Source organism: Bos taurus, chromosome 3, assembly GCF_002263795.3.
Source record: "Bos taurus isolate L1 Dominette 01449 registration number 42190680 breed Hereford chromosome 3, ARS-UCD2.0, whole genome shotgun sequence".
NCBI lineage: Eukaryota > Metazoa > Chordata > Mammalia > Artiodactyla > Bovidae > Bos > Bos taurus.
This window is the reverse complement of record NC_037330.1, coordinates 89683027-89697855: the sequence shown is the minus strand read 5'-3', so window position 1 is coordinate 89697855 and position 14829 is coordinate 89683027. Positions and strand designations below refer to the sequence as shown.

At 46.7% G+C, this 14829-nt stretch overlaps 1 protein-coding gene across 2 annotated transcripts in view; it reads right to left on the bottom strand.

The window, feature by feature from the left end:
• Positions 1–965: 965 nt before the first annotated feature.
• The window catches only part of PLPP3 (phospholipid phosphatase 3), an 89322-nt gene continuing 75458 nt past the window's right edge, over positions 966–14829 (bottom strand). The window contains exon 5 of one of the 2 annotated variants that reach the window (XM_059884897.1): positions 966–2891. In XM_059884897.1, coding sequence (XP_059740880.1) covers positions 2769–2891 — 123 coding nt within the window. In that variant the 3' untranslated portion in view covers positions 966–2768. The remainder of the gene's footprint in view (positions 2892–14829) is intronic. The other variant, NM_001076473.2, reaches the window with a different exon arrangement.

The following is a 14829-nucleotide window of genomic DNA, read 5'->3' as shown; positions in this document are numbered from 1 at the left end:
AAGAACTCAGCCCAAGATTGCTGGGCTTTGAAGAGAGAAAACAAACCAAAGAAAGTGGATGACCTGCGTAAGGTGGAAAAGACCAGGAAATAGCGCCTCTAGAGCCTCCAGAACTAAGAGGTAATACACTTGTGCTGTTTTAAGCCACAAGTTAGTGGGTAATATTTTTATAGCAGCAATAGGAGAGGAATCCAAGTTCTGGCCTGTGGTTTACTCCTCCACAATCTTAAACATCATTTTTGCATTCCTTTGTATTCCTTATTTCTCAAAATCAGAACTCCTGGAAGAATCAAAAGCGACAGACAGGCTGCAGTGCCTGGCACACTGGTACTTAAACGACATTAGTGTCCAGCTTCCCCTCCTCTTCCAGGTTGGGGAAACACAGAGAAGAAAGTGAGTGAGTGAAAGTCGCTCAGTTGCGTCCAACTCTTTGTGACCCCATGGACTGTAGCCCACCAGGCTCCTCTGTCTGCAGAATTCTCCAGGCAAAAATACTGAAGTGGGTAGCCGTTCCCTTCTCCAGGGGATCAGAGAGGAAAAGCAAGAGCCAAATGCCATTCTTAGCAGTGCACCCTCCTGCCTTTGATGTCACCGGCTGTGTAAAGGATTGCCTCAGTGAACTCCCCAAGCATAACTTATCGACAGCCTGCTCCTTATCTGCCTTTGGGGGACTCACAACTCCCCCCTCCCTGGGAAAACCCCCCTTTAGAATACAAAAGCTCTTTAGAAGAGGAGGGCTGTCTGAGAGGAGAGCAGGACCAGAGCGTCACTCTGCAAACAGGCTCTTGGAGATGAAAGAGTTCAGGGCATCAGTATCTACACCACAGCCACTGTATTTCGCAGGGAGAGAATCCTACAGTGGTGCGCTGTCGGGGAGGGGAGCCCCTGGAGGAGTATGGCCTCCTCCCAGCCCCCAACCACCAAGACCAACCCCCCTCAACCATTCCAAGTCTCCAGCTCCCTCCTTAGTTGTTATGAGCTTTTATTTAAAAAGCACATTTAATACAAGTATAGTTTCGCAGATACAAATTTTCACTTTGTATTCTACAAAAGTCTTTGAATATTATTCTCTTTACAAAATGGAACCTTACAAAAATACTGGCAATTTAATGTTTTTATACAGTTTTCTCTAGTTGCAGTTATTTCTTTCATTGTAAAAACATCTACCACAGAACTACGGTATTTTAGTTGATATTAAAAAAAATTAAACTTGATGCTTTTTTTAAGCAGCTAATGTAAATAACACAGGTCGAGACACAGTTTATAATCATAGTGGATATAGCTAAAATTGTTTCAGAAATAATATTTTACATAGTTAACTTTTAATGTTTTATACATTATTTATATAATATTTATATATAAAAATCATAGCTTGCTATAAGTTGAAATGAAAGGACGGCTTCTGTAGTAAGGCTGTGCATGTGGTTGACCCATGTGGTTACACTTAGCCCTTTGAAAGGTGTGCATCCGAGATCTGAAAGCATTTCTTCCTTCCTCCTTTCCTCAAAGGTTCAGTAGAAGCGGTCCCTGACTGCTGCCTCAAGTGGGACCTTGCTTGGAAGGACACTTATGGAGAGAAGATGAGGAAACTCTACGGAGATTTAACCCACGTGTTCTGCCCAGCAGAACCTACCAAGAACTGCCCTAGAGATCAACCCCAAGACAATAGTGCTTTACACAGCTTAGCAAGAGTGGCTCCCCCAGAGATCCTGCCCCCGTCAACTCCGTTATCTGGAAGGGCCGCCTCTGGGATGTGAGACCGTCTGCTACTCTGGCTCATTCAGACTGTGAGTAGCCAAAGGGTTGCTTCATTTTTCATTCTGCCCCCTTCGTTCCTCCATCTCTTGCATGGAAGGCTGCTTTCCATCAGCTGATGGCAGACCACAACTGTGCTCATCTCCGGCCCTCAGAGACCATCCCGGTGGGCACCCAGCAAGGGTTTCCAGGGAGAAAGCAGTAGCCGAAGCTAATCATCACTACTCGAGTGTGCCAGTGCCCGGGTGATTGCTGTACACAACATCAGCATCCTGTAATCGACATTTCAGCATCACAGGATGGTGCGTCAAGAGAAGACACAGGAGGGCCTGAACCCTCCAGCTCTTCCAAAATTGTGCTATTTGTGAAATTCACTCATCCACAAAGAGTCACCTAATCACTATAAGTGAGGGACTGTGGGTGCTGGCCTATGGGCTGAGGAAGTGAGTGATGAGGCCTCATGACTGGGAATCTGGATTCAGGATTTGATCGCTGGACTGAGCAAACCTGCTCTTTTCTTATATTTAAAAGCAAAAACAAACAAATAAGGTTCCTGAACCAAAGTCACAGTAGAGAATCGAGTGGTGTGGACAGAGACACAAGAGGGGAGCCCCCAATGGCTAGTTTGTTGCTTCAGTGCTATTTCTGGCATCATGTGCTACAAGGTGAATGTGAGCTTTCCCAACAGCTTTCACAAAGGTGACCAGCAGACTCCACTCAAATCGTCTTAGTGTTTGCTCCAGAACAAGCCCGTGTTCACTAGAACATGAACACTTAAACCAACTGCATATCCGGGATTCCCGCACTTGCTGTTAGCTTGCTGTTGTTTCCATACAGGTGAACGCTACCTATTTTGGAAGGCCACAAGGTAAGACTTTTTTTTTTTTTTTTCCTTTTTAAAAATCAGTCGGGCAAAAAGTTTTTCCCTACATTCTACTGTCTGATGAGATTGGAGAGCAGCAAAACTTGCTGTCAGCAGTCATTTTCCAAGAACAGCTCATGGTGGGTGGCGCCTACACCATGTTGTGGTGATTGCTCCTGTCAATGTCCACAGGCGAAAGCATGTCCTTCCTGATGGCAGAAGGAGGCAGGGAGAGTGTGGTCTTGGTCTTGAAGAGGTCAGACACGAAGAAAACCTAGAAGCATAAAACCAGAGATCCCAATCAGTCACTAACATTTGGGCCTTGGGGACAGGCAAAGGGAAGATCCTAGGAGTGTGGACTTTAGGAAAAGGGGCCCCCCAACTTTGAATAGGGAGGACCACCAAGACTATGGGCTTCCCCAAAGGCTCAGCAGGTAAAGAATCTGCCTGCAATGCAGGAGACATGGGTTGGATCCCTAAGTCAGGACGATTCCTGGAGGAGGAAATGGCAACCCATTCCAGTATTCTTGCCTGAAAAATCCCATGGACAGAGGAGTCTAGGGGGCTACAGTCCAAAGGGTTGCAGAGAGTTGGACACAACTGAGCGACTAAACACACAACGACATGGAGACCACAGAGTCCAATTCTTATTGCACAGAAAGGGAAACTGAGGCCCAGAGAAGGGTAGTGACAGGCCCAAAGTTGCACAGCCAGGGTAGGAGCAGCCCTCATATCCATGGGCTCTCAGTCCAGTGCTCCCTATCTACATGCCCCACTTCCTTACTTCTCAAGGTAAATGAATAGCAGTGAAAGATAAGTTCTCAAACAAAGGAAGCATTAGTCACCGGCATTAGTCCTCAATACTTTCCCTTTCCTCACAAAGGAATCTAGGGTGTAACCAAAAGAGATCAGCCAATATGAATTCCTATCAGCAGGCACTGGAGCAAGGAAGCAGTCATGATGACTTTTTCCTGAAAGCCCAGTGATGTCAACAAGCTGATGGAGGTCAAGAAGCCAGGGTCTCTTGGCTGAAGGAGTCAGCAACTAACCCGGAGGAAAGGTCAATGAAAACTCTCCTATCACTCATTCCCAACCTCCTTCCTCCTGAGCATATGACCTCACTAAGTCGTCTTAGAATCATTGAGAAACATTTACTGAGTGCTTACTCACAAGTGTATAAGGATGGCTCAGGCAGTTTCTGCCTCAATTAGCTTACGATGAAAGATTCAAGAACTTGCTCAGTTACCCAAGTAAGAGAAATTTATGATTTGTATTAGGTGGGAAAATAAATACACAGATCCCCATTTGAGCAAGTTAGCAACAGGAGTTTGTACTAAGTAACTGTAAGAGGCAGCTGTCAGTCATGTAATTTAATAGGAAACATATGGCTGGGTTTTGAAATGGGGACTAAAACACTTCAAAGTTCCTATGTCTAACAGCTTTCTGGATGGAAGAATCTTTGTCCTGCAGATGGTAATGCACTCACTAATAAGGACAACCCTGTGACTTCATTCTGAACATATTACAGGCAAAAAAAAAAAAAAAAAAATGAAGTTCTTAGTAAGACTGCACCAATACCAAGGCTGTAACAGCCAGAGCCTGGCCACAGAAGGGACTTGTATTCTTTGTTGAACCAATTTCCACAGTGTTCTCTCTAGTGATACAGTCATCAGCAAAATGCAATCAAAATCACTGGGGATGGGTTATCACTGGACGCTTGGTTACCCTGGGAGAACTCGGTGACTAGAAGGCCAAAGGAAACAGTGACTTACTAGCCACCACAAAATCCTTTGTACCTTTTGAGTTTTTGCACCCATTTCATAGATGACCTACTCAAACATTTTATTATTATTCCTTTGTTGAAAAAAAGTAAGAAAAGCCAGGCAATTTCTTAAGTTATAAGAAAGTGAAAAATAAAAATAAAAAAGAAAGTGAGATATTAGTCAAGAAATGGAACATTTGAAAACATTTACAGTCTGAGTGCAATTGAATGGACCCTTTGCAAAGGAAAAAATTAAACCTTTTGTCTCATTTTCTAATGAGGTGTGAACAGTGAGAGCTGTGGCACAGGAAGGTTTGTCTCGTAGCCAGGGACAAGTTGAGACTCAGGAGAGAAAAGGTCTGTTCAGTCCTGCCAGGAGGCCCGAGGCTGCCCTGTCTGGGAACTCTTTACCAACAAGTGGGGAAGGGGGTTTTCAGATGCCTCAGTATAAGGAAATCTGAACAAACACAGTTAAATGTAAAATCAATAAAACTTTTCAACTCTTCTCTGACAGGTGCAGAACCTATGTCCTCATCACTACCTGGAAATTACCTTCTCCTTCCTCCTTCTCTCTGTCCCCAAGGAAGAGGTTTCAGTCAGTCCCTCCACTGCTGGCTCTCAACTCCACTTCCTCTAGTCCAGCAGTGAGCCCCCCAAATAAAGGTTCTTACTGATCTCATTTCTTAGAGATCTTTCTCCCAGCCTGCATGCCATCTACTGAGGGCAAAGAGAGCAGAGGACACCCTCAAACAAACATCCCTCCCTTCAAGATCCTGACACCACCTCTGTCTACTGGCTGATTTCCCGATTTAATTTCCTGAGCTCACACCCAATACATATTAAGAGTTTCCGTTTCCTAACTGCGAGATAAGAATGAAATGAAGGTTAAAGGAGAGAACGTACTTGATAAGAATTCTGAACCTGTGTCTGGCACATAGTTCAAGAAAAGGTGTACCTTGTCTGGGAACCAAAGTCATGTCTGGGCCTAGAGTAAGCCATGTGCTCTCGTGTCTGCAAAACTTTGCTCATCAGCCTTTCTTCTGATGGGAGGCTTCTTAAGGATGGAGTCCAATCCCGATCATCCTGTATCACCTACACTTTGCATTGAACCTTGCACATATTAGGAGCTTATAAAATGTTGAGTGTTGAAATTCTACACTTCTCTCTACTGGAAGCAGGCACTCTGGCCTTGGATCTTCTCATCATGTAGAACTCTTACAGACCTCAGGGGGATCAAATCCTCCCACACCAACTGCACACAGCCCCACAGCAAGATGAAAAGTAGACTCTGGTCCAGCAGGATCCTCCCTGCCCCCCCATAAGCTATATTTTACCTTTCACGTGGCTTGAAGTTACAACAAACACTTTTTGGGGATCATGAAACATGATCCTGTTGAGACTCAAACAGGGCTCTGTCTTCTTCATGCTTGAACAGCAGAACACAAAAAGGACTAGAAAAACTGAAAACTTTTTGTCCTGGAGCAGTTCTATTTTCCATAGAAGATGATTTCCACCCAGAAAGAAAACCCAGAAGCCCAGGCTGTGAAAGGTCTGTACAAATTAGGTGACTACCCCAGGTGTGTGGGACAAACCCCCTCCAAGCCCATAGCCCACTGCACAGAACTTCTCTGCCACGGGAAAGTACCAGCAGACAACGGTCTCAGCAAACACAAAATTGTGTGAAGCACCAGTAAGAGTTCTAAGATCTCTCGCCCTGAGCATATGCTTTCAATTCCTATTCTCTTCTCTGCATTTCATAAATTACCTTCTTGAAAAGCACAATCAGTAAACACTTATTGAACATCTGCTCTGTTCCAAGCCCTGAGATGATAAAGATAATTATACAGGAGACAGAATTCTTTGCCCTCTAAGAGCTCCCAGGTCAATGAGGGAGAGATCCAGGTAAATAGAGCAATATAATAGCATGGTTTAGGATTAGGATAGAGGGAAGCCAGGGTGTTAAAGCAGTACAGAGAACACAGCATCTAACCCAGGATGAAGGGGAGGGAAGAGGGCCTGAGAAAGCTTCCCCCAAAGGTGGTCTATTTGAGCTTAGCTTTGAAGGATAAGTAGGAGGGACCCAGGTGGTGAATGCCAGGAATGTTGTTCTAGGCAAAGGGAGTAGCACATGAAAAGGGAGTGAGGGAGCCCAGCAAGTCCAGGAGCTGTGGGAAGCTCAGTGTGGGGAAGGCCGAGCGGTGAGGGGGGCTGGAGGGGGAGCCAGATCTTGAGAAGGAGTATGACACAGCCTGAGGAGCCATGGTCAAGGCTGAAGCAGGAAAGCAGCATGGTGGGGAGACCTGCATTAAGATCACAATTATCTAAGAATAAGGCATCAGAAAGGGAGCTGGGCGCCTGAAGGCAGGGATACTGGTCAGGACACTGTTGCAGAAGAGGAGACGATGAGTCCTGTGCAACCATCACGCAGTGAAGACAAAGAAGACAAGATGGGTTTTTGAAAGGCTGAGGCCAGAACTGCGGTTGAGAGAGGTGTGCGTATGTATGTGGGTGGATGTGTGTGCAGGGGGACCTATGTTTCTCTTTGTAGTCTTGTTTTCAACTCTAGAAATCTTGCACTTGTTCCCATCAAAACTCTGTTTGGGTAACTATCCTGGGGGGTGGCAGGGAATTATAGTTCTGCTTTCCTCTGCCTTCTAATATTCTGGCTCCCTCTGACATTGGCTTAGAGATATGGTTCTAACCTCCTGAGTCAGAGAGGATCTGTAATCTGAGAGTATGGTGATCTGATTCAGGCAAGCACTCAGGAGAATGTAGTCCTTCCACCCAGAGCAAGGCTACACACAAACATGACAACTCCAGGCTGGAGGAATCCCACTGGAGGTGATGAGATGAGAAATGTACAGGAGTCTCCTCATATAAATGGTGACTCTTATTACTGTGCCAATGGGTCACCATGTCCCACTCCCCATCCTACACATGCAGCACCGGTGACAGGCTTTGCTCCTGGGAGTAGGGCAAATCTGTCTTCAAATCAAAGTTCTGCCACTTTCAGCAAAATACCTAAATGAGGGATACGATACCTCAGGCTTACTTAAGGAATACGTGGTGTCACAAAAGGCGCAAGTGGGGCTTGATAGCAAACAACCATGATCACCGGCTTGTGTGTTAAGTGCCTGCCCACATCCAGTCACCTCTCTTCCCCAGCCTCTTGGGTAGAAAGAAAAGAAACAAGAGAAGGAAGTAGAAACAAGAAAAATTAGAGGGAAATAGAAATGATCGAGAATATGAATGAGTACGTGAAAGCCTGTATCGATTCAAGTCAGACACGAAGACCATGTGAAATGGGAGTTTTCCATAGGACACATAGGATCTGCTCTCTGAGTCTAATAATTTCTGGGGCTTTTGGAGGGAATGAGTCAGCCAATCAAAAAGAAAGATGCTTCCAGTGTCGTGTTGCCAGCATTCACCAGCCCTGACATGCCACTCCCCAGAGCACATAGCCCAGCCCAGCTGAGGGGCTGCCTGCCTAGAGCTCACCAAGCTCCAGATGATCAGATGGGCTGCTAGGCCTGCTATTTAATGGCTTATGTGTCTTAGACATCTTGTAATCTCTTTGAGAGCAACTCCCCTATCTGCACACTGGGGCTCCATGAGCCCTTCCTTGAGCTGCTCTTACCTGCTCTCTTCGGTACCCAAACTGAACTTTTAATGACCTTCCATCTTAGTATGAGGCCTAGACTTTAGTGCAGATGCAGTGCTTAAATGTGATGTCATGATTTCCCTTTAGACAACAAGCTACTCAAGGGAATGAGCTGTGCTCAGAGCCCAGCATGCAAAACCCTCAGTAAATCTAGTCCACTCACTCCCCTCGTGAGGCTAGAAACCATGGGCTGTCCCTGTTGCATACCCCCCTATGCCTTGGTCTTGGGATATCCTTAGAGCATCCTGCTCTACCATAATAAACAATCTCACCGATTACAGAATAATTTTCCTTTGCCTTGAGTCTTGGCTCACCCTCACACCTTAAGTCCGCCTGCCAATGCAGGACACGAGAGTTTGAGCCCTGGGTCCGGAAGTTCCCCTGGAGGAGGAAATGGAAACCCATTCCAGTATTCTTGTTTGGAAAATCCCATGGACAGAGGAGTCTAACGGGCTACAGTCCATGGGGTTGCATGAGAGTCTGACACGACTGAGTGACTGAGCACACATGCAAAGAAAAGGCATCTTTGGCAGCCCTGTCTTTTGACTAAATAGGAGTTACTTTATTACAATAATTATTTTCTGACCTTAACAAGGCCAGTGTCAGTGACTTTTTGGCCCTGGGGACTTACCAGTGTCCATACTGAGTAATTTCCTTGTGTATGTGAGTGGGAACTTGATGAGGTAGAAAGAGCATCACACAAGAAGTCAGGCTACAGGATCTAGTCCCCAAATTGCTACTGCTGTGTGACCCAGGCCAATGCACACTCTTGTCTAGGCTTGCACTTGTGCAAGACAAAGAGGTTTGTGATATCAGATGATGGGTCTGCCCTTCATTTGTGTGCTACGGCTATTTAAAAATCTACCTTCCTACGGTTTCTGTAAGGCTTAAATGGAAGGATTCATGTAAAAACACTTCATACCTATGAAAGGGTCTTCAAATCCTCAGTCATCGTCTTTTATGACCATCATCAATACTGAGGGTCATGAAGGAAATTAGTCCCATGAAAAGAAGGAGGGTTTGGAGCAGCAGAGGAAAGTCATGGGCAGTTCTGAAGGAGACAGGCATCTGAACCCTGTAGAGATCCTCACAGGAGGGCACTTCTCAGTTAATACAGAGGAGGGTAGCTGGTAAGGAGGACCCAGAGAGCTGACGCTCGGTCACTAGGGTGCTAGATCCAGCATCAGCCAGAGTTCAGGAACATGGTACCCAAGAATTATAGAAACTGGAGGAAGCAGGAGACCACTTCCAGAAATCCCATCTTTTGAAGTGGAAAGCGTAAAGGAGGCTACTATAACTGACTTTTCCCAAGCATCCCACATGTTCCATCATTCTGAAATTTTTAGGGTCACAGATCATGCCATATACACATCCATCCCCATGTCTTTGTGTTATTGCTCCTACATGAAATGCCCTTCCTTATCTTTCATATCTCAGAGAAAATACCCATACATTGCTCAATATTCTCCTACTCTAGGAATTCTTTCCAGACTTCCATCACCTTCAAGATAAAGGAGTGCTCCCCTTCTCATGGCCCCACTGTCCCCAGGACAGGAGCCCATCCTAATGGCTCTGCCCGTCTACTGCACTTGGGTGTTTTATGTCCTTCCCACTAGAGTAGCATTTTTCAAACTGCACAGTTCAAGTCATTAATAAGTCATGACATCAATGTATTAGGTGGTCACTACCAGCATTTTAAAGGTTAAATTTAAAACAGTAGACTGTATCACCTATAATAAGTGTCTTATTTTGCAAAATATTTTAGTTATGTGTCAGTGCCTCTATTAGGCTTCCCAGGTGGCTCAGTGATACAGAATCTGCCTGCCAATGCAGGAGACGAGACGTGGGTTCAATCCCTGGGTCAGGAAGATCCCTTGAAGGAGGGAATGGCTATCCACTCCAGTATTCTTGTCCGGAAAATTCCATGGACAGAGGAGCCTGGTGGGCTACAGTCCATGGGGTCGCAAACAGTCGGACACACAGCTGAACACGCATGCACAGTTGCCTCTCATGGGTTATGATGTGCGGTGTATTTCTTATTATGGACTGTGGTTGGGAAACCACTGAACCCTAAGCTCTTTAAGGACCAATTCTTTTCAGTTTGTGAATATTTAAAACGAAGCATCATACTTAACACAGAATACACATTCAATCAATGTGCTGCACATGCCAGCATGACACATCTTTAATTCATTGATTCCTCAATCCAAAGATGAGGTTGTGTGTTAAGACGTATCATCCCCACCTGGTGGGATGGAAAGAGGCAGCTGAAAGGAAGTAACTTGGCCAATATATCTAACTAAGTGGTGAGAATACAACTCCCCCCTTCTGAGTCAGCCTTGCATCCATCCCATTCATCTCGGCAGGGGAATAAGAAAGCAGATTTTATCTTACGGAAAAACCTGAATGAACATGTTAGCCAACCCAATACAATGACTCTGCCCTGCTTTCTTCTCTCTCTCACACCTATATTCCTGTCACCCCTGCCCATCTGAGAATGGGGGCCCAGAGTGGCAAGGTCATCCCAGAACTTCTGGACAAACAGCAAGGCTTTTGCAGGGTCAGAGAGATTCAGGAGGTTATTTCATCCATTCCCTGTGCCTGGGCAGCAGTGGAACAAATCCAGTGGAAACACATGGAAATCTCCCGGTACAGAAGGTGATCATCCCACAAATTCATGGCATAGATTGCACATGGTTAGGGTTTCCTAGTTTAATCTTTTAAGATAAGATCAGGAGAGCTGGGATCTGGTTCCTACTCTGCCACCATGTGTCCTCAGGTGTGTCTCACTCTCTCTGCACCCCGGTTTCCTCTGGGGGGGCTGTCATTGCTGAACTCTTCTTCCATTCACATCCTCATTTGTCTCCTCCCTCAAGGTCACCTCTCTGGGGCAGAGACAAAGAACACCCTTGCCCTTCCCTACATCCTGGAGGAAGACAGCAGCACACAAAAGAGCAACGGCTGGCTGAGCCACACCCCCCAGGAGAGGAAAACCAGGAAAGACTCTGCCTCATGTTTATGAAATTCACGAGCAGCTGCTTCCTCTGCTGCACCACAGCAATGGCGGCCTGGCCCTGCCCTGACCCCTCCCAGGGCCCCGTAATTTGCCATCTGTTGGAGGGTCAGGGAGGAGGTGGCCAGATAGGCAAGTTGTCACCAGACAGGAAATGAACCTACTGTCTGTCGCTTCATCCGGGTCCCTGGGTTACTCCAAGGGTGGGAATGCTGAGCCCAGCTGTAGAGTTCAAATTTTGGGAGGGGTGATTGTGTGTATGTGTGTGTGTTGGGGGAGGCGGGGGACAGTGAGCATGTGCCTGTGTTTGCCTTGGCCTGTCTATGTATCCGTGGTTCTGAGAGCTGGTGACAGAAAGAGGATGGATGACAGTGTACAACTGGGTCTGACCATGTGCCTCTGTGCCATGCACCCGCATCCACATGTGTGAAGGTGTATATCAGTGCGCCTGCCCTTCGGACCCCATGCGTCTGTGTCTCCGTGTTGAGTCCACGATGCCGTGTAGGTTTTTTGTCTGTGATGGGCACCGTTGCCTCCCTCCTCTGGAAAGAGTTCAACTCCCAAGCAGTGGGGGAGGGAACCGAACCCTCTCCTGTTTGGCGTGTGATTTTTGTCTAGACACATCTTTTTGCTGTGACAGGACTTACTCTCAAGACCCAGGTCAAAGTGCTTGGCTGTCATAGCCTATTGCCCAAGGCTCCACAGTGGCTGAGCCCACAGTCTGCAGTGATGTGTTATAACCCCTGGGGACTTAAAGATATGCCGTGGCCCCCAGTAGAGGCCACCTACATGGACAATGCAGAGAGACAGTTCTGTCTGAGAAGGCAGGTCTCTCTGCATGTCTGCTCAGTCATGTCCAACTCTGCGACCCTATGGACTGCAGCCCCTCAAGCTCCTTTGTCCATGAAATTTTCTAGACACGAATACTGGAGTGGGTTGCCATGGTCATTTTCCAGGGGATCTTCCCAACCCAGGGATAGAACTCACATCTCCTGTGTCTCCTGCATTGGCAGGTGGATTCTTTACCACTGAGCCACCTGGGAAGCCCCAAGAAGGCAAATCCAGTACAGTTACTACAAAGCCCAAAGTTGGCTGAGCCTCGGAATCTCTGTGGGAGAAGGTCATGGAGCTAAAGGGCTTCCAAGATCAATTCACAGATGAGGAAACTAGGCTCAGGGAGGAAGTATCTTGCCGAAAGTCACAAGCTAACATTACTCATTCTTTAACCAATGCTTATCAAGCAGCTACTGTGTATCAGCCATAGCACTAGGCACTGAGAATGAACAACCAAGGGTTAAGCCATGGATTCTGCCATCAAGATACCCATAAGGCTACTTGGGGAGACAGACATTTGAACAATCATGACAGAACCAGGCTGAATGTCATAGTGGAAAACATTCAAGGGGCCATGGCACCATTAGAAGAAAGTTAAGCAACTGTCTTCAGAAAAGGAAGAAGAGAAGATGTGGCAAACTAAACAATGCCACCCCCAACGATGCCCAGGTCCCTAATCCCCAGGACCTATGAATACATATGTTACATGGCAAAATGGACTTTGCAGATGTGACTAAGTTAAGGATATCAAGATGGGAAGATGATGCTATATTATCCAAGTGGGCCCAATGTAATCACAGGGGCCCTCAAAAGAGGAAGGCAGGAGAGTCAGAAACACAGAAGATGTGCTGATGGGATCAGAGGCCAGAGAGCCTGAAAAAGAGATGAAGATGCTACGCTGCTGGTTATGAAGATGGAGGAAGTGACCACAAGCCAAAGAATGCAAGCAGCCTCTGGAAGCTGGAAATGTCAAGCAATCATTGGTATTTGAGACTCTCCCCAGATCTTCCAGAAGGAATGCAGCTCTGCAACATGTCAATTTTAGCCCAGTGAGATGCATTCTGGAATTCAGAACTCAAGAACTCTAAGAAAATTAATCTGTGTTGTTCTAAGCTACTAAGTTTGTGACAATTTGTTAGAGCAGGGACATGGGAAAGTAACACAGGTTTCATCAACGATGGAGTGAAACTGAAACTGTGCTCTATTAAAAGGGGACAGCTGTCTAAGACAGGACCTCAGGGTTCCGAAAAATCTGTTTCAAGTGCTATGCCTGGAGGTGAAGGGGTGTGAGAGGAGTGGGAGATGAGGTCTTACAAAGGCTGGGATCTTCAGAGCTGGCCCTGCTGAACTGCCTGGAGTCGACCCTCTACCTTCTACCCTTTCTCTGTGTTACTTCATCCTTCCTAGTCCGTTTCCTCATCTCTTTAGTGAGGACAGTGAAGGGTGCAGGGTTTTCCGGGCACTGGAGATGATCAGTGTAAAGTGCTTGACACAGTAGCTGCACATGAGCTTTCCATGCTTGTTAGCAAATGTGATGCTTTTGTCACTGGGGGTGCATTTAAGCTTGGCTCAGGAGATTATTGGCAAGGGTGGGAAATGGCTTATACATTCCTTGGCCCCCTGTGAAGTGGCCTTGTACCTTACTGGGCTGCCTCTTCTTGGTCCTCCTAACCAGTCTCAGGTGATGCCCCTGTGTCAAGATCCATTCAAATCAGCCACATTCATGGGTGAGAAGCGAATATGGCTTTGGGATATGCCTGGGCAGCCTTTTTTCTTGGGACCAAGTTCTGCTATGAGACACAGCAGGGCAGAGACCACAGGCTCCTGCCTAGGCTGCAAGCTACCTGGTACAACTCCAAGAAAGCACCTGATAAGTGGTGCGGCAAAACCTGTAAGGTAGATGCCTTTCATCCACCTTCCTGTCCCCTCTTCTTAGTTCCCCAGACCCATCTCCAGCTCATCCCGGTGTCCTGAGTTTTGTTTCTGTCTTCCTCATACTTCTTATGATGGAAAATGACACACTGCCTTCCTTTCCCCCAGTTGAGCATTTTCAAGCTCCTAAGCTGACCCCACATCTTGCTCTGGCCTCTTTGAGTAGCTTACGTGAAATGGCTCACTCGGTGCTGGAATCCTGAGCCAGTTAGGACCACGGGCTCCTGAGGACTAAGCTGGGAGTCAGGCGCTGGGAGAAAAATAATAAATATTGAGTCCCTACACTCGTGTGTTCAGAGCTGAGTGGGACAGGGAAAATGCTTGCAACCCTTTTCTAAGCCATCTTTACACTGTAAAACAGGCTAACAAACTGAAAGCAGCAACTGAAGCAGCCTAAAGGCTTGGGAAGGCCCCTGACACCCTTAAATTCTGCTCTTGAAGTAGCTGCATACGCTGGCTACTTTGGCTCAGGTGACCACGCCTCTTTGCCAATCCCAGAGGGCACAGCTTTGAGCATCCCCAGGAGCTCTCATCTTGGATGACCTGAGTCATCTCTCTGAGTCTCAGTTACCTCATCTGTAAAATGGCTATAGTCTCCAATGGCTTCATATGCCTTATAAGGAACCGATGAGTAAAGAATCTATAAGAGACCAACACAGAGTAGGTGCTTGACAAACGCTAGGACCAAATTCCTATCCAGTGCTCCAGCCTGCCAGAGCCAAACAGGATAAAAGTCAGACCCCTCATTTCCCTTCTCGAAAATAAATCCTGGTCCTCCCATACACTTTGTCCCATTGTACGTAGTACAACGTGCTCTATAAAAGACAGGAAGGCTATCAAGGACCCCCACCCCCGATCTTTCAATTTTTTTAATTGGGGGTGCAGGAGATTTTAATTAGGGCAGTGGCGCCAAAAAGGAAACACCACAGCAGGCCCCCGTGGGCCGACCTCCTGCCTCGAGTGAAGCTCAGACAGCACGGTCAGCAGAGGGTTACCCTGTCATGCAAACA